The 24,072-nt window shown below is 49.0% G+C and overlaps 1 protein-coding gene across 1 annotated transcript in view; it reads right to left on the minus strand.

The window, feature by feature from the left end:
• The window catches only part of OSTN (osteocrin), a 218,751-nt gene that overhangs the window by 26,508 nt on the left and 168,171 nt on the right, over window positions 1–24,072 (minus strand). The window contains exon 4 of the mRNA XM_069212778.1: window positions 3,111–3,212. Within this exon, the coding sequence (XP_069068879.1) occupies window positions 3,128–3,212 (85 nt within the window). The 3' untranslated portion in view covers window positions 3,111–3,127. The remainder of the gene's footprint in view (window positions 1–3,110; window positions 3,213–24,072) is intronic.

Raw genomic sequence — 24,072 nt, forward strand, 5'->3', positions numbered from 1 at the left:
CTGGATTTGTTTAAATGTCTGTATATGTCAGTTATGCATGAGAAATATAATATATGATCACACAGTTATTTTACATGCAATAAAGACATTTGAAAAGCCATTCCACCTGAGGCCCTATGTTTTAGTGCTCTTACCTGACTGATCACCAAGCTTTTCATGGCGGTGGGACCACCATGTAAAGCTTGGCAGTCAAGCAGGTCGTAATGTGCATGGTGGTCTCAATGCCAGCATCTGCAACCTCTGTCATCACCGCCGTGGTCACCATCGCACTGATGATAGCGGTGCTGGCGGTCTTCTGGCGGTCCTACCACAAAACTCTTATTCTGGCGGTCCGACCGCCAAGGTTGCAGTGGGCAGCCCGCCACCTTGGCAGTCCACGGACCACCAAATTCATAAAGAGTCCAACAGTGCGATGTGCAGCATGATACAGCTGATTTGTTAAGGAAACAAAATCAGAGTGGCAAATAGTATATAATGTAACAAGTGTGCATCCTTTTTAAACTTTTAAATAAAAAAGCAAGAGTAATAAAAAACTGTTTCTTTAGTTCCAAGACCAACTCTGATAGCAAATAACATTAACCCAATGATGTTCAGTTTTCCTACTTCGTTTTAACTCTTGAACGTGCCACTCTGATTATTTGTTGAGCTTTTGCAGAATCTCTAATATGACTTTCTTGAGCAAGAGGAGTTTATACATATACTGAGAGAGGGAATTAAGGACAGACACGCCCACAGAGTCCTCACATGAAGGCCTGGACGTCAGGAGCTTTCAAGGTGTATGAGCGGTCAGTTTCAAAGATGTCTTCCAAAGCCAGTTCTCAAAGTACAGCGATAAGCCCATTTTTATGATAAATCTCGGAAGTGCATGCAGAAAAGTAATAAAACAGGAAACATAAAAAAGAAAAATGCCTCAAAGGCATTTATGAGGGCACTCAATAGTCAAACATTATGAGTGTGTTAATAGTAAATTGAAATATCTAATTGTCCAAATATAGACGATGTGTAATGATGGGACTAATTGTTTAATAGAATATTGTCTATTTAACTTAAATCAAATTAATTATAATGTACAATAAAAGTGCTGTTTAAAATTTGGAGGGCCATCATGGTTGCTGCCAAGGACACTAGCTACTCCTTTCTTAGATATTGTGCAATAACAGTGACAGTTTCAAGCGGGGGTGGGTGGTACACTCCTCTCTGCCAGCAGAGTATGCAGAGTTTTGGTCACCTGAGTGCAGAGGTTGGTGAAAAAATCCACCAACCACTTTGTGGGATAGTTTTACTAGTGCGCGGCTCATCAACGTGAAGTTGATGAGCACGAAAAAACGAGCGCTAGACCACCTGCCGGCAAGATTTCTCAACATGGGCGGTCCCAGCAGGTCTCTACCACTTGCACTGAGAAAGATGCTGCTTGTGCTACGTAAACTGACACTCAAATAGAAAATTTACTTGAGCTGCACAAAAAAGCAGCACCCTCTGGTGCGCTGCATGGTGCCGTTCGCACTGATTTTACAGCGCAGGACAAGCTGCCAGGGTTAAAAATCAGTGCGAGCCGTGCAACAGACCAGAATTCTGCCACTCTCGGAACTCTACGGAACCTTGTGGAGCTTTTAGGGAATTCTGCAAGTTCTGCCCACCCCTAGTTTTGAGCAACTACTTTGTCTGTCTTGGTAGCCACACGTTGCGCAGTAGGGCAAACTCTGGAAAGTTCTGCTAGCGAACACCAAAATAATTCAGTTCAGCTCAAAAGTACCTGTATAGCACATGGCTACCCTCTAGGGCCTCCCAGGGCCGAGGCCTCGAGAAAAAGTCCAGGACATGCAAAAGTGCTGAATTCTAAGTTCTGACTGTACGACTAGTTCCTGATCAAAACGTCTGGAGACCTCCAAGTGGGTTCACTGGTTTGAAGATTGCAAAAGGATAGTGTGCGAGTGGGAGAGAAATGTACAGGACTAGAGTTTAGTGGTCTGAGAGAACTGGAGTTTGAAAGATTGGAATACGTATTAGAACAGTAAAGCACTGCTGTTTTTTCGAGAGCTGCAAAACGGGAGTTAGTAAAATAAGAACACTGTTCTAGCGCTCAGAACCAGAGTAGGTAAGGTAAGAACATCTGTACTAGAACTCACAACCAGACTTTGAAAGATTGGAGCAACAGTGCTAGAGCTGCAGAACCGGAGTCTGTAAGATCGGAACACCTGTACTAGAGCCACAGAACCAGAGTCTGTAAGATAGGATCACCTGTACTAGAGCCACAGAACAGGAGTTTGTAAGATAGGAACATCTGTACTAGAGCCACAGAACTGGAAGTCTGTAAGATAGGAACACCTGTACTAGAGCCACAGAACCGGACTCTGTAAGATAGGAACACCTCTACTAGAGCCACAGAACCGGAGTCTGTAAGATCGGAACACCTGTACTAGAGCCACAGAACCAGAGTCTGTAAGATAGGAACACCTGTACTAGAGCCACAGAACCAGAGTCTGTAAGATAGGAACACCTGTACTAGAGCCACAGAACTGGAGTTTGTAAGATAGGAACATCTGTACTAGAGCCACAGAACTGGAAGTATGTAAGATAGGAACACCTGTGCTAGACCTGCAGAACCTGAGTTTGTAAGATAAGAACATCTGTACTAAAGGCACAGAAGCGGAGGTTGTAAGATAGTAACATCTGTGCTACAGACGCAGAACTGGAGTTTGTAAGGTAAGAACATCTGTACTAGAGCTTGCAAGGTAACATCTGTACTACAGCCGCAGAACTGAAGTTTGTAAGGTAAGAACATCTGTACTAGAGCTTGCAAGGTAACATCTGTACTACTTCTGCAGGACTGGAGTTTGAAGGCGGACTCAGGAACACAGAACACAACGGTGCGAGAGAGCAGAGTAGAAGAGCCGTAACCCCATGAGGCACAGCTGCAGGCATGTGAGTGTGTCCACACACATTGTAGAAACAACGCAACACCTGAGCAGAAGGGACAGACCCACAGAAGTCCTAAAGATGCTTCATGTACCATAGGCCACTGGCAGTCTGTGAGACATGGAACAGTTAATGAAAGTCACCACATACACAGAGACCACAGACACCTCTCATCTCCACTGCCCCCCTCTTACCTTGTAGTCCTGACCCACTAGCCCCGGGCGGTACTGAGGCGATTCACACCGATCCTGTCTAAGGGGATCCCAAACCGTCTCTTTGGAAGTTCGACAACTTTCCTGCAAAAGATAGGACACAGTAGGAGTTAGTAACAGAACTTTCCAAAGGGTCCATGTAGGGCACAGGTACTCGCAAACATTTCCCCAGAGGCACAAAGATCTGTCTGTGGCATGACCGAGGGCTGCACAGATGCCAGTACAGCGAGGGCTGGGGTGATGAAAGGTTGGCGTGGGGGGACCCAAAGCAGCTGCATGGTGTGGACAACAAAACGAGCCTTCCCATGGTTTCTGTCTGCCATCAATGCTCTATTCTCATGCCCCTAGAACTAAAGTCAAACCATTAACATTTAATGTTAGACATGAGCGGGAAAGAGACACTCATCTGCTCAGTGAATTGCAAAATGTGAACCCAGGAAACCTGGTTATCAGTCCTGGCATCCCCACTTAACCAAATTGTGTGATCCTAGGCAAGTGGTTCATTTCACTTTGCCTTCCTTTTCTTCACTATCACACATCAGAGCCCCGTGACACTTACGAGTTCAGGATGTGTGCTGTACAAAACTACAATGTTGTTCCAATTATATGACAAGACTATGCACAAAGTGCACCTTACAAGTGAGTTGCCTCTTGGTTCAATAATAGCATTGTTTTCCAAATGTGGCAGCATGAATGTTTCCAAGATCATGTTTGAAAACTGTCACTGCTAATTCCTCTAATGCAGTGATATAATCTTATCTTCTAAGGTAAGATGCTCATGCATGTTGATAAAATACCCTTTATTAAAGTTTGCAGAGTTGATCATGTTTCTGCATGTTAAGTGCAAAATGTCTTTAAAATTAAAGGTGTTTCTAATGAGAGGTTGTCTAGGACACCTTTGCTTCTATACTGTTACTTTAATTAGCATGTAAATAAAGTAGACCGGTTTGTGTTGCAGTTTTCTGTATGTCAAGTGAACAGCAGCCCAGTGCTACTGTTTACCAGGGGGCCTCGATGAAACATCAGGAGGGCCCTACTTTGAGTATCCGTGATATGGAGGCACGTGTGATGGATAGACTCTGCAGATGCCACTCGTGGAGAATTGATGGCATGCAGTTGACAGAATACTAAATAATTCATTCAGTGCATTCTTATTCTTATTCTTATAGAACATGGCGGAGGAGAATTGTCCGTCACAAAGGGGACGGATATTCAATCAGCCTTAATATGATCCCATGTTATCCTATGGGGTTTGTTATGTGACGTTTGTGATGGGGTGTTCAATCCGCCAAGTTCTAAATCAGGCCCAAAGTCCTCACACTTGGTGGTCATGCGATGGCAACAATCTTTGGCGGCAAAGCAAAAGAGGTAGTTAAATTTTGTTTTACTTTTTCAAGCACAGGCCACCACAATAAATCTGTGGAAAAAGAGGAAGCACGCGCCGCGCCACTAAAATTAAGGAAAAAGATAATATTTCGCTAAAACATGGTGGGTAAATGCTTGAAAATAATCAAAAAAATAATAAAACAAATAATTATCTGATACATTTCAATAGAACAATATGATTGCTTCTTAGCAGGCTGGTGACTTTGGAAAAGGTACAGAAAACCTTTCATTGTGTGACATAGTAAAGTCAGATTTAAATTGGCACAAAGTGAAAGTAAGATAGACCTTGAATTACTTTAACTCAGAGATATAGATTAAATGGAAACACATTATTTAAAAAAAAAATGAAAAGGGATTGGGTAAAGGTTACTGACAGTGTGAAGTATTGGCCCATCAGTCCTCAACAGAAGCGCAGTTTTTATTTGGATGTGCACATGTGATCAGTAAAATGTTGCCACTTACAGCACATTGAGAGCCAGTGCCTCAGTGGCTTTTCTACTTGTCCCAAGCAATATGCTGTGGTGGGAGGAACCAACACGTGATTGACAAATGGATACACCAATGAATGAAAATGGCTAACCCAAAGCTCTTCTGTGTTTGATGGTACATATGTATTTATTGATTAATATGTTTCCTTTTCGGAGCCTGGCAGGCCCTATTAAGTGAGGGACTGATGTGTAGACAAACTGTTTCCCGTTGCTTTCTGCTGCGAACCTGCCTCTGGTTGAATATTTCATGGATGAGATATTGTACACCCTGCCCTCTACCTAACCATGAAAGTTGACTTTGACAGAAAGTGGCATGCAATGCAATGCAGATTTATGAGGTGCAAAGCCACCCCAGGGCTTCGCAGCGCTGAGTGGGTACAGGCGAGCATGCTCGAGTCAGGACAGGCCCTGCTTAGAGTTCATGGGGGAATAGCCCGGTATTTAGCAGGTTTTATAAACCTTATTTCATTCTTTTAATTTCTCAGCTCCTGCGGCATTGAGTTCACCAGCGTTGGGGTCAGAGGAGAGAAAGATCTGCCCTCGCACCCCGCATCTGGCCCTTTAAATTCAGGGCACCTTTAGTAACGGAGCCTTGGAGGATCTTAAGGTTCTGCTGGGGGTGAAGGAGCCACGAGATTCCTGGTCATTCCTGATCAACCTCCTCCTCCCCTCATGCCCCCCTGAAGGTGGGATCTGCCCTGATTGTTGAGAGACAGCAAACACTTTCTGCTGAAATAGAATGTCCACCTGTCACATTCATCAGGGGTACCAAGGAAGGATATCTTGCAGAGAAGTGCTCGGCGCGGTTATGTGCCTTACTGGTGTTTGGACAAAATATTGGATGAAACATATCAACACAAATATCGAGTTTTTTATATTGTGACACAGAAATATTGTGATGCAGAGATATTGTTAACATTGATATAAATCTTTTGGTAAGTATTATTCTATGCAGGCACTGCTCGGACCCTACTTGTGAGTAATTCAGGCACTGCTCGGACCCTACTTGTGAGTAATTCAGGCACTGCTCCGACCGTACTTGTGATGTAGAGTAATTCAGGCACTGCTCGGACCCTACTAGTGATGTACAGTAATTCAGGCACTGCTCGGACCCTACTTGTGAGTAATTCAGGCACTGCTCCGACCGTACTTGTGATGTAGAGTAATTCAGGCACTGCTCGGACCCTACTAGTGATGTAGAGTAATTCAGGCACTGCTCGGACCCTACTAGTGATGTAGAGTAATTCAGGCACTGCTCGGACCCTACTTGTGAGTAATTCAGTCACTGCTCGGACCCTACTTGTGATGTAGAGTAATTCAGGCACTGCTCGGACCCTACTAGTGATGTAGAGTAATTCAGGCACTGCTCCGACCGTACTTGTGATGTAGAGTAATTCAGGCACTGCTCGGACCCTACTTGTGATGTAGAGTAATGCAGGCACTGCTCGGACCCTACTAGTGATGTAGAGTAATTCAGGCACTGCTCCGACCGTACTTGTGATGTAGAGTAATTCAGGCACTGCTCGGACCCTTCTTGTGATGTAGAGTAATTCAGGCACTGCTCCGACCGTACTTGTGATGTAGAGTAATTCAGGCACTGCTCGGACCCTACTTGTTATGTAGAGTAATTCAGGCACTGCTCGGACCCTACTTGTGATGTAGAGTAATTCAGGCACTGCTCGGACCCTACTAGTGATGTAGAGTAATTCAGGCACTGCTCGGACCCTACTAGTGATGTAGAGCAATGCAGGCACTGCTCCGACCGTACTTGTGAGTAATTCAGGCACTGCTCGGACCCTACTAGTGATGTAGAGTAATTCAGGCACTGCTCCGACCGTACTTGTGATGTAGAGTAATTCAGTCACTGCTCGGACCCTACTTGTGATGTAGAGTAATTCAGGCACTGCTCAGACGCTACTTGTGATGTAGAGTAATTCAGGCACTGCTCGGACCCTACTAGTGATGTAGAGTAATTCAGGCACTGCTCCGACCGTACTTGTGATGTAGAGTAATTCAGGCACTGCTTGGACCCTACTAGTGATGTAGAGTAATTCAGGCACTGCTCCGACCGTACTTGTGAGTAATTCAGGCACTGCTCGGACCCTACTTGTGAGTAATTCAGTCACTGCTCCGACCGTACTTGTGATGTAGAGTAATTCAGGCACTGCTCGGACCCTACTAGTGATGTAGAGTAATTCAGGCACTGCTCGGACCCTACTTGTGATGTAGAGTAATTCAGGCACTGCTCGGACCCTACTTGTGATGTAGAGTAATTCAGGCACTGCTCCGACCGTACTTGTGATGTAGAGTAATTCAGGCACTGCTCGGACCCTACTAGTGATGTAGAGTAATTCAGGCACTGCTCGGACCCTACTTGTGATGTAGAGTAATTCAGGCACTGCTCGGACCCTACTTGTGATGTAGAGTATTCAGGCACTGCTCGGACCCTACTTGTGATGTAGAGTAATTCAGTCACTGCTCGGACCCTACTTGTGATGTAGAGTAATTCTGGCACTGCTCGGACCCTACTTGTGATGTAGAGTAATTCAGGCACTGCTCGGACCCTACTAGTGATGTAGAGTAATTCAGGCACTGCTCGGACCCTACTTGTGATGTAGAGTAATTCAGGCACTGCTCGGACCCTACTAGTGATGTAGAGTAATTCAGGCACTGCTCGGACCCTGCTAGTGATGTAGAGTAATTCAGTCACTGCTCGGACCCTACTAGTGATGTAGAGTAATTCAGGCACTGCTCGGACCCTACTAGTGATGTAGAGTAATTCAGGCACTGCTCGGACCCTACTTGTGATGTAGAGTAATTCAGTCACTGCTCGGACCCTACTTGTGATGTAGAGTAATTCAGTCACTGCTCGGACCCTACTAGTGATGTAGAGTAATTCAGGCACTGCTCGGACCCTACTTGTGATGTAGAGTAATTCAGTCACTGCTCGGACCCTACTTGTGATGTAGAGTAATTCAGGCACTGCTCAGACCCTACTTGTGATGTAGAGTAATTCAGGCACTGCTCGGACCCTACTAGTGATGTAGAGTAATTCAGGCACTGCTCCGACCGTACTTGTGATGTAGAGTAATTCAGGCACTGCTTGGACCCTACTAGTGATGTAGAGTAATTCAGGCACTGCTCCGACCGTACTTGTGAGTAATTCAGGCACTGCTCGGACCCTACTTGTGAGTAATTCAGTCACTGCTCCGACCGTACTTTGATGTAGAGTAATTCAGGCACTGCTCGGACCCTACTAGTGATGTAGAGTAATTCAGGCACTGCTCCGACCGTACTTGTGATGTAGAGTAATTCAGGCACTGCTCGGACCCTACTAGTGATGTAGAGTAATTCAGGCACTGCTCGGACCCTACTTGTGATGTAGAGTAATTCAGGCACTGCTCGGACCCTACTTGTGATGTAGAGTAATTCAGTCACTGCTCGGACCCTACTTGTGATGTAGAGTAATTCAGGCACTGCTCGGACCCTACTTGTGATGTAGAGTAATTCAGGCACTGCTCGGACCCTACTAGTGATGTAGAGTAATTCAGGCACTGCTCGGACCCTACTAGTGATGTAGAGTAATTCAGTCACTGCTCGGACCCTACTAGTGATGTAGAGTAATTCAGGCACTGCTCGGACCCTACTAGTGATGTAGAGTAATTCAGTCACTGCTCGGACCCTACTTGTGATGTAGAGTAATTCAGTCACTGCTCGGACCCTACTTGTGATGTAGAGTAATTCAGTCACTGCTCGGACCCTACTAGTGATGTAGAGTAATTCAGTCACTGCTCGGACCCTACTTGTGATGTAGAGTAATTCAGGCACTGCTCGGACCCTACTAGTGATGTAGAGTAATTCAGGCACTGCTCGGACCCTACTTGTGATGTAGAGTAATTCAGTCACTGCTCGGACCCTACTAGTGATGTAGAGTAATGCAGGCACTGCTCCGACCGTACTTGTGATGTAGAGTAATTCAGTCACTGCTCGGACCCTACTTGTGAGTAATTCAGTCACTGCTCCGACCGTACTTGTGATGTAGAGTAATTCAGGCACTGCTCGGACCCTACTAGTGATGTAGAGTAATTCAGGCACTGCTCCGACCGTACTTGTGATGTAGAGTAATGCAGGCACTGCTCGGACCCTACTTGTGATGTAGAGTAATGCAGGCACTGCTCGGACCCTACTTGTGATGTAGAGTAATTCAGGCACTGCTCGGACCCTACTAGTGATGTAGAGTAATTCAGGCACTGCTCGGACCCTACTTGTGATGTAGAGTAATTCAGTCACTGCTCGGACCCTACTAGTGATGTAGAGTAATTCAGGCACTGCTCCGACCGTACTTGTGATGTAGAGTAATGCAGGCACTGCTCGGACCCTACTTGTGATGTAGAGTAATTCAGTCACTGCTCGGACCCTACTTGTGATGTAGAGTAATTCAGGCACTGCTCCGACCGTACTTGTGATGTAGAGTAATTCAGGCACTGCTCGGACCCTACTTGTGATGTAGAGTAATGCAGGCACTGCTCGGACCCTACTAGTGATGTAGAGTAATTCAGGCACTGCTCCGACCCTACTAGTGATGTAGAGTAATTCAGGCACTGCTCGGACCCTACTTGTGATGTAGAGTAATTCAGGCACTGCTCGGACCGTACTTGTGATGTAGAGTAATTCAGGCACTGCTCGGACCCTACTAGTGATGTAGAGTAATTCAGGCACTGCTCGGACCCTACTAGTGATGTAGAGTAATTCAGGCACTGCTCGGACCCTACTTGTGATGTAGAGTAATTCAGGCACTGCTCGGACCCTACTAGTGATGTAGAGTAATTCAGGCACTGCTCGGACCCTACTTGTGATGTAGAGTAATGCAGGCACTGCTCGGACCCTACTTGTGATGTAGAGTAATTCAGGCACTGCTCGGACCCTACTAGTGATGTAGAGTAATTCAGGCACTGCTCGGACCCTACTTGTGATGTAGAGTAATTCAGGCACTGCTCGGACCGTACTTGTGATGTAGAGTAATTCAGGCACTGCTCGGACCCTACTTTTGATGTAGAGTAATTCAGTCACTGCTCGGACCCTACTAGTGATGTAGAGTAATTCAGGCACTGCTCGGACCCTACTAGTGATGTAGAGTAATTCAGGCACTGCTCGGACCCTACTTGTGAGTAATTCAGTCACTGCTCGGACCCTACTTGTGATGTAGAGTAATTCAGGCACTGCTCGGACCCTACTAGTGATGTAGAGTAATTCAGGCACTGCTCAGGCCCTACTTGTGATGTAGAGTAATTCAGGCACTGCTCGGACCCTACTTGTGATGTAGATTAATTCAGGCACTGCTCGGACCCTACTAGTGATGTAGAGTAATTCAGGCACTGCTCGGACCCTACTAGTGATGTAGAGTAATTCAGGCACTGCTCGGACCCTACTTGTGATGTAGAGTAATTCAGGCACTGCTCCGACCGTACTTGTGATGTAGATTAATTCAGGCACTGCTCAGGCCCTTCTTGTGATGTAGAGTAATTCAGGCACTGCTCGGACCCTACTAGTGATGTAGAGTAATTCAGGCACTGCTCGGACCCTACTTGTGATGTAGAGTAATTCAGTCACTGCTCGGACCCTACTAGTGATGTAGAGTAATTCAGGCACTGCTCCGACCGTACTTGTGATGTAGAGTAATTCAGGCACTGCTCGGACCCAACTTGTGATGTAGATTAATTCAGGCACTGCTCGGACCCTACTTGTGATGTAGAGTAATTCAGTCACTGCTCGGACCCTACTAGTGATGTAGAGTAATTCAAGCACTGACCCTACTAGTGATGTAGATTAATTCAGGCACTGCTCGGACCCTACTAGTGATGTAGAGTAATTCAGGCACTGCTCGGACCCTACTTGTGATGTAGAGTAATTTAGGCACTGCTCGGACCGTACTTGTGATGTAGAGTAATTCAGGCACTGCTCGGACCGTACTAGTGATGTAGATTAATTCAGGCACTGCTCGGACCCTACTTGTGATGTAGAGTAATGCAGGCACTGCTCGGACCCTACTAGTGATGTAGAGTAATTCAGGCACTGCTCGGACCCTACTTGTGATGTAGAGTAATTCAGGCACTGCTCAGACCCTACTAGTGATGTAGAGTAATTCAGGCACTGCTCGGACCCTACTAGTGATGTAGAGTAATTCAGGTACTGACCCTACTAGTGATGTAGATTAATTCAGGCACTGCTCGGACCCTACTAGTGATGTAGAGTAATTCAGGCACTGCTCGGACCCTACTTGTGATGTAGAGTAATTCAGGCACTGCTCGGACCGTACTTGTGATGTAGAGTAATTCAGGCACTGCTCGGACCCTACTAGTGATGTAGAGTAATTCAGGCACTGCTCGGACCCTACTTGTGATGTAGAGTAATGCAGGCACTGCTCGGACCCTACTAGTGATGTAGAGTAATTCAGGCACTGCTCGGACCCTACTTGTGATGTAGAGTAATTCAGGCACTGCTCAGACCCTACTAGTGATGTAGAGTAATTCAGGCACTGCTCGGACCCTACTAGTGATGTAGAGCAATTCAGGCACTGCTCGGACCCTACTAGTGATGTAGAGCAATTCAGGCACTGCTCAGACCCTACTAGTGATGTAGAGTAATTCAGGCACTGCTCGGACCCTACTAGTGATGTAGAGCAATTCAGGCACTGCTCGGACCCTACTAGTGATGTAGAGTCAGACAGACACTGCTCGGACCCCACCTGTGATGTAGAGTCAGACAGGCACTGCTCCGACCGTACTTGTGATGTAGAGTAATGCAGGCACTGCTCGGACCCTACTTGTGATGTAGAGTAATGCAGGCACTGCTCGGACCCTACTAGTGATGTAGAGTAATTCAGGCACTGCTCGGACCGTACTAGTGATGTAGAGCAATTCAGGCACTGCTCGGACCGTACTAGTGATGTAGAGTAATTCAGGCACTGCTCGGACCCTACTTGTGATGTAGAGTAATTCAGGCACTGCTCGGACCCTACTTGTGATGTAGAGTAATTCAGGCACTGCTCGGACCCTACTTGTGATGTAGAGTAATTCAGGCACTGCTCGGACCGTACTTGTGATGTAGAGTAATTCAGGCACTGCTCGGACCCTACTAGTGATGTAGAGTAATTCAGGCACTGCTCGGACCCTACTAGTGATGTAGAGTAATTCAGGCACTGCTCGGACCCTACTTGTGATGTAGAGTAATGCAGGCACTGCTCGGACCCTACTAGTGATGTAGAGCAATTCAGGCACTGCTCGGACCCTACTAGTGATGTAGAGTAATTCAGGCATTGCTCGGACCCTACTTGTGAGTAATTCAGGCACTGCTCGGACCCTACTTGTGAGTAATTCAGTCACTGCTCGGACCCTACTAGTGATGTACAGTAATTCAGGCACTGCTCGGACCCTACTTGTGATGTAGAGTAATTCAGGCACTGCTCGGACCCTACTTGTGATGTAGAGTAATTCAGGCACTGCTCGGACCCTACTTTTGATGTAGAGTAATTCAGGCACTGCTCCGACCGTACTTGTGATGTAGAGTAATTCAGGCACTGCTCCGACCGTACTTGTGATGTAGAGCAATTCAGGCACTGCTCGGACCGTACTAGTGATGTAGAGTAATTCAGGCACTGCTCGGACCCTACTTGTGATGTAGATTAATTCAGGCACTGCTCGGACCCTACTTGTGATGTAGAGTAATTCAGGCACTGCTCAGACCCTACTTGTGATGTAGAGTAATTCAGTCACTGCTCGGACCCTACTTTTGATGTAGAGTAATTCAGGCACTGCTCCGACCGTACTTGTGATGTAGAGCAATTCAGGCACTGCTCGGACCGTACTAGTGATGTAGAGTAATTCAGGCACTGCTCGGACCCTACTTGTGATGTAGATTAATTCAGGCACTGCTCGGACCCTACTTGTGATGTAGAGTAATTCAGGCACTGCTCAGACCCTACTTGTGATGTAGAGTAATTCAGTCACTGCTCGGACCCTACTAGTGATGTAGAGCAATTCAGGCACTGCTCAGACCCTACTAGTGATGTAGAGTAATTCAGGCACTGCTCGGACCCTACTAGTGATGTAGAGCAATTCAGGCACTGCTCGGACCCGACCTGTGATGTAGAGTCAGACACTGCTCAGACCCCACCTGTGATGTAGTGTCAGACACTGCTCGGACCCCACCTGTGATGTAGGGTCAGTCAGACCCTGGTCGGACCCCACCTGTGATGTAGTGTCAGTCAGACACTGCTCATACCCCACCTGTGATGTAGTGTCAGTCAGGCACTGCTCCGACCGTACTTGTGATGTAGAGTAATTCAGACACTGCTCGGACCCCACCTGTGATGTAGGGTCAGTCAGACCCTGGTCGGACCCCACCTGTGATGTAGAGTCAGACACTGCGCAGACCCCACCTGTGATGTAGAGTCAGTCAGACACTGCTCGGACCCCACCTGTGATGTAGGGTAAGTCAGACAGACCGTGGTCGGACCCCACTTGTGATGTAGAGTCAGTCAGACACTGCTCAGACCCCACCTGTGATGTAGTGTCAGTCAGACACTGCTCGGACCCCACCTGTGATGTAGTGTCAGACCTTGCTCAGACCCCACCTGTGATGTAGGGTCAGACCCTGCTCAGACCCCACCTGTGATGTAGTGTCAGTCAGACACTGCTCGGACCCCACCTGTGATGTAGTGTCAGACCCTGCTCGGACCCCACCTGTGATGTAGGGTCAGACCCTGCTCAGACCCCACCTGTGATGTAGGGTCAGACCCTGCTCAGACCCCACCTGTGATGTAGTGTCAGTCAGACCCTGCTCGGACCCCACCTGTGATGTAGAGTGAGACACTGCTCGGACCCCACCTGTGATGTAGTGTCAGTCAGACACTGCTCGGACCCCACCTGTGATGTAGTGTCAGTCAGACACTGCTCAGACCCCACCTGTGATGTAGTGTCAGTCACTGCTCAGACCCCACCTGTGATGTAGTGTCAGACAGACACTGCTCGGACCCCACCTGTGATGTAGTGTCAGTCAGACACTGCTCAGACCCCACCTGTGATGTAGTGTCAGACAGACACTGCTCGGACCCCACCTGTGATGTAGTGTCAGACAGACACTGCTCGGACCCCACCTGTGATGTAGTGTCAGTCAGACACTGCTCGGACCCCACCTGTGATGTAGAGTCAGACAGACCCTGGTCGGACCCCACCTGTGATGTAGTGTCAGACAGACACTGCTCGGACCCCACCTGTGATGTAGTGTCAGACACTGCTCAGACCCCACCTGTGATGTAGTGTCAGTCAGACCCTGCTCGGACCCCACCTGTGATGTAGGGTCAGTCAGACACTGCTCAGACCCCACCTGTGATGTAGTGTCAGTCAGACACTGCTCGGACCCCACCTGTGATGTAGTGTCAGTCAGACACTGCTCGGACCCCACCTGTGATGTAGAGTCAGACACTGCTCAGACCCCACCTGTGATGTAGTGTCAGTCAGACACTGCTCAGACCCCACCTGTGATGTAGGGTCAGTCAGACACTGCTCGGACCCCACCTGTGATGTAGGGTCAGTCAGACACTGCTCGGACCCCACCTGTGATGTAGTGTCAGTCAGACACTGCTCAGACCCCACCTGTGATGTAGTGTCAGTCAGACACTGCTCGGACCCCACCTGTGATGTAGAGTCAGACACTGCTCAGACCCCACCTGTGATGTAGGGTCAGTCAGACACTGCTCAGACCCCACCTGTGATGTAGTGTCAGTCAGACACTGCTCGGACCCCACCTGTGATGTAGTGTCAGTCAGACACTGCTCGGACCCCACCTGTGATGTAGTGTCAGTCAGACACTGCTCGGACCCCACCTGTGATGTAGTGTCAGTCAGACACTGCTCGGACCCCACCTGTGATGTAGTGTCAGTCAGACACTGCTCAGACCCCACCTGTGATGTAGAGTCAGACACTGCTCGGACCCCACCTGTGATGTAGAGTCAGTCAGACACTGCTCAGACCCCACCTGTGATGTAGTGTCAGACCCTGCTCGGACCCCACCTGTGATGTAGTGTCAGTCAGACACTGCTTAGACCCCACCTGTGATGTAGGGTCAGTCAGACACTGCTCGGACCCCACCTGTGATGTAGGGTCAGTCAGACACTGCTCGGACCCCACCTGTGATGTAGTGTCAGTCAGACACTGCTCGGACCCCACCTGTGATGTAGTGTCAGACACTGCTCAGACCCCACCTGTGATGTAGTGTCAGTCAGACACTGCTCAGACCCCACCTGTGATGTAGTGTCAGTCAGACACTGCTCGGACCCCACCTGTGATGTAGTGTCAGTCAGACACTGCTCAGACCCCACCTGTGATGTAGGGTCAGTCAGACACTGCTCAGACCCCACCTGTGATGTAGTGTCAGACACTGCTCGGTCCCCACCTGTGATGTAGTGTCAGACACTGCTCGGATCCCACCTGTGATGTAGTGTCAGACACTGCTCAGACCCCACCTGTGATGTAGTGTCAGTCAGACACTGCTCAGACCCCACCTGTGATGTAGAGTCAGACACTGCTCAGACCCCACCTGTGATGTAGGGTCAGTCAGACACTGCTCAGACCCCACCTGTGATGTAGTGTCAGTCAGACACTGCTCGGACCCCACCTGTGATGTAGTGTCAGTCAGACACTGCTCGGACCCCACCTGTGATGTAGTGTCAGTCAGACACTGCTCGGACCCCACCTGTGATGTAGGGTCAGTCAGACACTGCTCGGACCCCACCTGTGATGTAGAGTCAGACAGACACTGCTCGGACCCCACCTGTGATGTAGTGTCAGACACTGCTCAGACCCCACCTGTGATGTAGTGTCAGACACTGCTCAGACCCCACCTGTGATGTAGAGTCAGACAGACACTGCTCGGACCCCACCTGTGATGTAGAGTCAGACAGGCACTGCTCCGACCGTACTTGTGATGTAGAGTAATGCAGGCACTGCTCGGACCCTACTTGTGATGTAGAGTAATGCAGGCACTGCTCGGACCCTACTTGTGATGTAGAGTAATTCAGGCACTGCTCGGACCCTACTAGTGATGTAGAGTAATTCAGGCACTGCTCGGACCCTACTTGTGATGTAGAGTAATTCAGTCACTGCTCGGACCCTACTAGTGATGTAGAGTAATTCAGGCACTGCTCCGACCGTACTTGTGATGTAGAGTAATGCAGGCACTGCTCGGACCCTACTTGTGATGTAGAGTAATTCAGTCACTGCTCGGACCCTACTTGTGATGTAGAGTAATTCAGGCACTGCTCCGACCGTACTTGTGATGTAGAGTAATTCAGGCACTGCTCGGACCCTACTTGTGATGTAGAGTAATTCAGGCACTGCTCGGACCGTACTTGTGATGTAGAGTAATTCAGGCACTGCTCGGACCCTACTAGTGATGTAGAGTAATTCAGTCACTGCTCGGACCCTACTTGTGATGTAGAGTAATTCAGGCACTGCTCGGACCCTACTTGTGATGTAGAGTAATTCAGGCACTGCTCGGACCGTACTTGTGATGTAGAGTAATTCAGGCACTGCTCGGACCCTACTAGTGATGTAGAGTAATTAAGGCACTGCTCGGACCCTACTAGTGATGTAGAGTAATTCAGGCACTGCTCGGACCCTACTTGTGATGTAGAGTAATGCAGGCACTGCTCGGACCCTACTAGTGATGTAGAGCAATTCAGGCACTGCTCGGACCCTACTAGTGATGTAGAGTAATTCAGGCACTGCTCGGACCCTACTAGTGATGTAGAGCAATGCAGGCACTGCTCGGACCCTACTTGTGATGTAGAGTAATTCAGGCACTGCTCGGACCCTACTAGTGATGTAGAGTAATTCAGGCACTGCTCGGACCCTACTTGTCATGTAGATTAATTCAGGCACTGCTCGGACCCTACTTGTGATGTAGAGTAATTCAGGCACTGCTCGGACCGTACTAGTGATGTAGATTAATTCAGGCACTGCTCGGACCCTACTAGTGAAGTAGAGTAATTCAGGCACTGCTCGGACCGTACTAGTGATGTAGATTAATTCAGGCACTGCTCGGACCCTACTTGTGATGTAGAGTAATGCAGGCACTGCTCGGACCCTACTAGTGATGTAGAGTAATTCAGGCACTGCTCGGACCCTACTAGTGATGTAGAGCAATTCAGGCACTGCTCGGACCCTACTAGTGATGTAGAGCAATTCAGGCACTGCTCAGACCCTACTAGTGATGTAGAGTAATTCAGGCACTGCTCGGACCCTACTAGTGATGTAGAGTAATTCAGGCACTGCTCGGACCCTACTTGTGATGTAGAGTAATGCAGGCACTGCTCGGACCCTACTAGTGATGTAGAGTAATTCAGGCACTGCTCGGACCCTACTAGTGATGTAGAGCAATTCAGGCACTGCTCGGACCGTACTAGTGATGTAGAGTAATTCAGGCACTGCTCGGACCCTACTTGTGATGTAGAGTAATTCAGGCACTGCTCGGACCCTACTTGTGATGTAGAGTAATTCAGGCACTGCTCGGACCCTACTTGTGATGTAGAGTAATTCAGGCACTGCTCGGACCGTACTTGTGATGTAGAGTAATTCAGGCACTGCTCGGACCCTACTAGTGATGTAGAGTAATTCAGGCACTGCTCGGACCCTACTAGTGATGTAGAGTAATTCAGGCACTGCTCGGACCCTACTTGTGATGTAGAGTAATGCAGGCACTGCTCGGACCCTACTAGTGATGTAGAGCAATTCAGGCACTGCTCGGACCCTACTAGTGATGTAGAGTAATTCAGGCACTGCTCGGACCCTACTTGTGAGTAATTCAGGCACTGCTCGGACCCTACTTGTGAGTAATTCAGTCACTGCTCGGACCCTACTAGTGATGTACAGTAATTCAGGCACTGCTCGGACCCTACTTGTGATGTAGAGTAATTCAGGCTCTGCTCGGACCCTACTTGTGATGTAGAGTAATTCAGTCACTGCTCGGACCCTACTTTTGATGTAGAGTAATTCAGGCACTGCTCCGACCGTACTTGTGATGTAGAGCAATTCAGGCACTGCTCGGACCGTACTAGTGATGTAGAGTAATTCAGGCACTGCTCGGACCCTACTTGTGATGTAGATTAATTCAGGCACTGCTCGGACCCTACTTGTGATGTAGAGTAATTCAGGCACTGCTCAGACCCTACTTGTGATGTAGAGTAATTCAGTCACTGCTCGGACCCTACTAGTGATGTAGAGCAATTCAGGCACTGCTCAGACCCTACTAGTGATGTAGAGTAATTCAGGCACTGCTCGGACCCTACTAGTGATGTAGAGCAATTCAGGCACTGCTCGGACCCGACCTGTGATGTAGAGTCAGACACTGCTCAGACCCCACCTGTGATGTAGTGTCAGACACTGCTCGGACCCCACCTGTGATGTAGGGTCAGTCAGACCCTGGTCGGACCCCACCTGTGATGTAGTGTCAGTCAGACACTGCTCAGACCCCACCTGTGATGTAGTGTCAGTCAGGCACTGCTCCGACCGTACTTGTGATGTAGAGTAATTCAGACACTGCTCGGACCCCACCTGTGATGTAGGGTCAGTCAGACCCTGGTCGGACCCCACCTGTGATGTAGAGTCAGACACTGCGCAGACCCCACCTGTGATGTAGAGTCAGTCAGACACTGCTCGGACCCCACCTGTGATGTAGGGTCAGTCAGACAGACCGTGGTCGGACCCCACTTGTGATGTAGAGTCAGTCAGACACTGCTCAGACCCCACCTGTGATGTAGTGTCAGTCAGACACTGCTCGGACCCCACCTGTGATGTAGTGTCAGACCTTGCTCAGACCCCACCTGTGATGTAGGGTCAGACCCTGCTCAGACCCCACCTGTGATGTAGTGTCAGTCAGACACTGCTCGGACCCCACCTGTGATGTAGTGTCAGACCCTGCTCGGACCCCACCTGTGATGTAGGGTCAGACCCTGCTCAGACCCCACCTGTGATGTAGGGTCAGACCCTGCTCAGACCCCACCTGTGATGTAGTGTCAGTCAGACCCTGCTCGGACCCCACCTGTGATGTAGAGTGAGACACTGCTCGGACCCCACCTGTGATGTAGTGTCAGTCAGACACTGCTCGGACCCCACCTGTGATGTAGTGTCAGTCAGACACTGCTCAGACCCCACCTGTGATGTAGTGTCAGTCACTGCTCAGACCCCACCTGTGATGTAGTGTCAGTCAGACACTGCTCGGACCCCACCTGTGATGTAGTGTCAGACAGACACTGCTCGGACCCCACCTGTGATGTAGTGTCAGTCAGACACTGCTCAGACCCCACCTGTGATGTAGTGTCAGACAGACACTGCTCGGACCCCACCTGTGATGTAGTGTCAGACAGACACTGCTCGGACCCCACCTGTGATGTAGTGTCAGTCAGACACTGCTCGGACCCCACCTGTGATGTAGAGTCAGACAGACCCTGGTCGGACCCCACCTGTGATGTAGTGTCAGACAGACACTGCTCGGACCCCACCTGTGATGTAGTGTCAGACACTGCTCAGACCCCACCTGTGATGTAGTGTCAGTCAGACCCTGCTCGGACCCCACCTGTGATGTAGGGTCAGTCAGACACTGCTCAGACCCCACCTGTGATGTAGTGTCAGTCAGACACTGCTCGGACCCCACCTGTGATGTAGTGTCAGTCAGACACTGCTCGGACCCCACCTGTGATGTAGAGTCAGACACTGCTCAGACCCCACCTGTGATGTAGTGTCAGTCAGACACTGCTCAGACCCCACCTGTGATGTAGGGTCAGTCAGACACTGCTCGGACCCCACCTGTGATGTAGGGTCAGTCAGACACTGCTCGGACCCCACCTGTGATGTAGTGTCAGTCAGACACTGCTCAGACCCCACCTGTGATGTAGTGTCAGTCAGACACTGCTCGGACCCCACCTGTGATGTAGAGTCAGACACTGCTCAGACCCCACCTGTGATGTAGGGTCAGTCAGACACTGCTCAGACCCCACCTGTGATGTAGTGTCAGTCAGACACTGCTCGGACCCCACCTGTGATGTAGTGTCAGTCAGACACTGCTCGGACCCCACCTGTGATGTAGTGTCAGTCAGACACTGCTCGGACCCCACCTGTGATGTAGTGTCAGTCAGACACTGCTCGGACCCCACCTGTGATGTAGTGTCAGTCAGACACTGCTCAGACCCCACCTGTGATGTAGAGTCAGACACTGCTCGGACCCCACCTGTGATGTAGAGTCAGTCAGACACTGCTCAGACCCCACCTGTGATGTAGTGTCAGACCCTGCTCGGACCCCACCTGCGATGTAGTGTCAGTCAGACACTGCTTAGACCCCACCTGTGATGTAGGGTCAGTCAGACACTGCTCGGACCCCACCTGTGATGTAGTGTCAGTCAGACACTGCTCGGACCCCACCTGTGATGTAGTGTCAGACACTGCTCAGACCCCACCTGTGATGTAGTGTCAGTCAGACACTGCTCAGACCCCACCTGTGATGTAGTGTCAGTCAGACACTGCTCGGACCCCACCTGTGATGTAGTGTCAGTCAGACACTGCTCAGACCCCACCTGTGATGTAGGGTCAGTCAGACACTGCTCAGACCCCACCTGTGATGTAGTGTCAGACACTGCTCGGTCCCCACCTGTGATGTAGTGTCAGACACTGCTCGGATCCCACCTGTGATGTAGTGTCAGACACTGCTCAGACCCCACCTGTGATGTAGTGTCAGTCAGACACTGCTCAGACCCCACCTGTGATGTAGAGTCAGACACTGCTCAGACCCCACCTGTGATGTAGGGTCAGTCAGACACTGCTCAGACCCCACCTGTGATGTAGTGTCAGTCAGACACTGCTCGGACCCCACCTGTGATGTAGTGTCAGTCAGACACTGCTCGGACCCCACCTGTGATGTAGTGTCAGTCAGACACTGCTCGGACCCCACCTGTGATGTAGAGTCAGACAGACACTGCTCGGACCCCACCTGTGATGTAGTGTCAGACACTGCTCAGACCCCACCTGTGATGTAGTGTCAGACACTGCTCAGACCCCACCTGTGATGTAGAGTCAGACAGACACTGCTCGGACCCCACCTGTGATGTAGAGTCAGACAGACACTGCTCAGACCCCACCTGTGATGTAGAGTCAGACACTGCTCGGACCCCACCTGTGATGTAGTGTCAGTCACACACTGCTCAGACCCCACCTGTGATGTAGTGTCAGTCAGACACTGCTCGGACCCCACCTGTGATGTAGGGTCAGTCAGACACTGCTCGGACCCCACCTGTGATGTAGTGTCAGTCAGACACTGCTCAGACCCCACCTGTGATGTAGTGTCAGTCAGACACTGCTCGGACCCCACCTGTGATGTAGAGTCAGACACTGCTCAGACCCCACCTGTGATGTAGTGTCAGTCAGACACTGCTTGGACCTCACCTGTGATGTAGGGTCAGACAGACACTGCTCAGACCCCACCTGTGATGTAGTGTCAGTCAGACACTGCTCGGACCCCACCTGTGATGTAGGGTCAGACAGACACTGCTCGGACCCCACCTGTGATGTAGTGTCAGTCAGACACTGCTCGGACCCCACCTGTGATGTAGAGTCAGACACTGCTCAGACCCCACCTGTGATGTAGTGTCAGTCAGACACTGCTCAGACCCCACCTGTGATGTAGTGTCAGTCAGACACTGCTCGGACCCCACCTGTGATGTAGGGTCAGTCAGACACTGCTCGGACCCCACCTGTGATGTAGTGTCAGACACTGCTCGGACCCCACCTGTGATGTAGTGTCAGACACTGCTCGGACCCCACCTGTGATGTAGGGTCAGACAAGCCCTCGTTGGACCCCAGCCGTGATGTACGACTATTGAAGACACAGATTCATAGATGAGCTTGTGCCTTTCTGTAATGGGCAATATGGAGGTGACAGAAGAGAGGGCCCTTTGGCTTGAGGGTAAGCAGACACCCATGCACTAAACCCTTGGTTTGCTGTGGGGCTTGTACCTATACCAGGCTGAAAACATAGCAGAAGGGCTCACCAAATTGTAAAATAAGATGGATTCACGAAAGGACAACGCCTGTTGTCTAAAATACATTTATCAATTATAAAGCATATTGCTTTTTTTTTTTGAAAATTTGATCATTTTTGATCAATCAGGATTTATAAAGTGCAGCAATTCATCTGTGAGGGTCCCAATGCGCTATTATAAAGTTATTCGGATTCTTCAGATGAATTAAATAATTTGTAAAATTCTAAAATATTTGAACAATATTTAAAGACATAAAAAAAACAATATAGTATTTCGAAGATGTCTTAAAAATGACCAGTAACCACCTTTACAACCTGCATGTTTGCTCTTCTACCATGACACCAGTTCATTCCCCTTTGGATGGAGGGCTTGTTGACTCACTGCCGGCAGCAGTGTCCAGGACAAGCTCATCTTGTGGCCAATTTACAAAAGCTTTTACGAGTACGGGAAGTAGTACCACAGGAGTACTCTTTTACGCACTCTTGAATGCATCTGTGAATCCGGATATTAGTAAAAGTGTGAAGCTATCTCAGTTTATGCTAATTGTTTCTGAAATTTCCATTTTAGATGTTTTGGAGCCAAGTCACAAAGGCGCTTAAGAGTAGGTAAAAGAGTTCTACTGGTTGCTACTTTACGTACTGCATAATGTGCGTAGGCCACCACATCGAGGCTGATTTCGATTCTAGTCCTCATACTTGTGTGAAACCTTCTACTGACACTTGTTGGTCTGTGTGCTCTGCGAGGTTGCACCTCCTTACCAATCGCAGCACCTTGAACAGAATCTGGTTACCTCCCTTCCGCCTTCTTTACTCACTCCTGCAGGAGCTTGGAGCTTTATCTTCAGAGTTACAAATGCTCTCCCAGCTCATCTCGGCAGCGAGTCACACCAACTCTAATATACATATCTTAAGATTCTCTGATCCTCACGACCCCTTCCCACGAGCTCACCAGCCGGACTCCTGTCCCTGCAAATCTGGCCGCCAAGTATATACCGTAGAGTATGCACTATGGGGCGGAGTTATCATAATTTCATGCAGCGCAGTAACGGCCTTTCTACGGTGCACTGCGTGAAAGGGAAAGGGCAGGAATCCCTATGTTTACCACAATGCAGTGCATCCTGTCCTTTCCTTGTGCCGATGCCCTTCTGGCTGCCCAGCACCAATACACGCACCCTTGCACGTGGCGTTAAGGTGCCTGCATTGCAGCAGGACTGTTTTTGTGACACCTTCCTTCAGAAACACAATTGTCAGAGGCATTTTCCTCTTTCTATGAGGGCTGCAGAATGTGGCGCACATAGAAAGAGGAAACACTAAGGGCACATTAAGATATTTGTCCATACTACACCTCCCCTAGGAAGGCGTAGCATTTGTATCCATTCCTAGCACTACCAGTAATAGTAAATCTGGCAATGCACCAAAATACATGGGTGGAGTGTGGGAACATCCATGATTCACCCACGGAACGCCTCCTGGGGCAGAGTAACGTAACACAATGATCTCCACTGCTTTGCGTTACTCCGTATTAATCCAGTCATGCAGGGCCACGCAAGGTGGCCTTGCGTGGCTTGATAAACCTCATTTTGGTTCTATGTCGCCCATGCGGCCCCTTGCATGGGGCAAGGGCGAAGCAAAACCTTGCTAAATCTTCCTTTGTTATTCTATAGACCCCATATTACAGTAGGATTTTTTGTTCACTCTTTTCATTCACCATCATCAGTGTTCTCAAACTCCTGGTTTCATTTGTGGATGTTGACTTACACACTGATGGTTTACTGCGCGCAACATTTGTGGATTGCACAACTGTGCCTGTGGTGACTGGGGTAGATATCTTGATTGATTTGCCTCTGTGGCATCTGCTGTCTCTATATTTTAAAAAATCCTTGAAAGCGTGTAAACAGAGACTAGATGGAGGGGTCACTGTTTATGACCTCTCTCGGTGGGCATTGGTGCACATGGACCAGGGACCTGCATGGACCTGGGACCTG

Source organism: Pleurodeles waltl, chromosome 11, assembly GCF_031143425.1.
Source record: "Pleurodeles waltl isolate 20211129_DDA chromosome 11, aPleWal1.hap1.20221129, whole genome shotgun sequence".
Classification (NCBI taxonomy): domain Eukaryota; kingdom Metazoa; phylum Chordata; class Amphibia; order Caudata; family Salamandridae; genus Pleurodeles; species Pleurodeles waltl.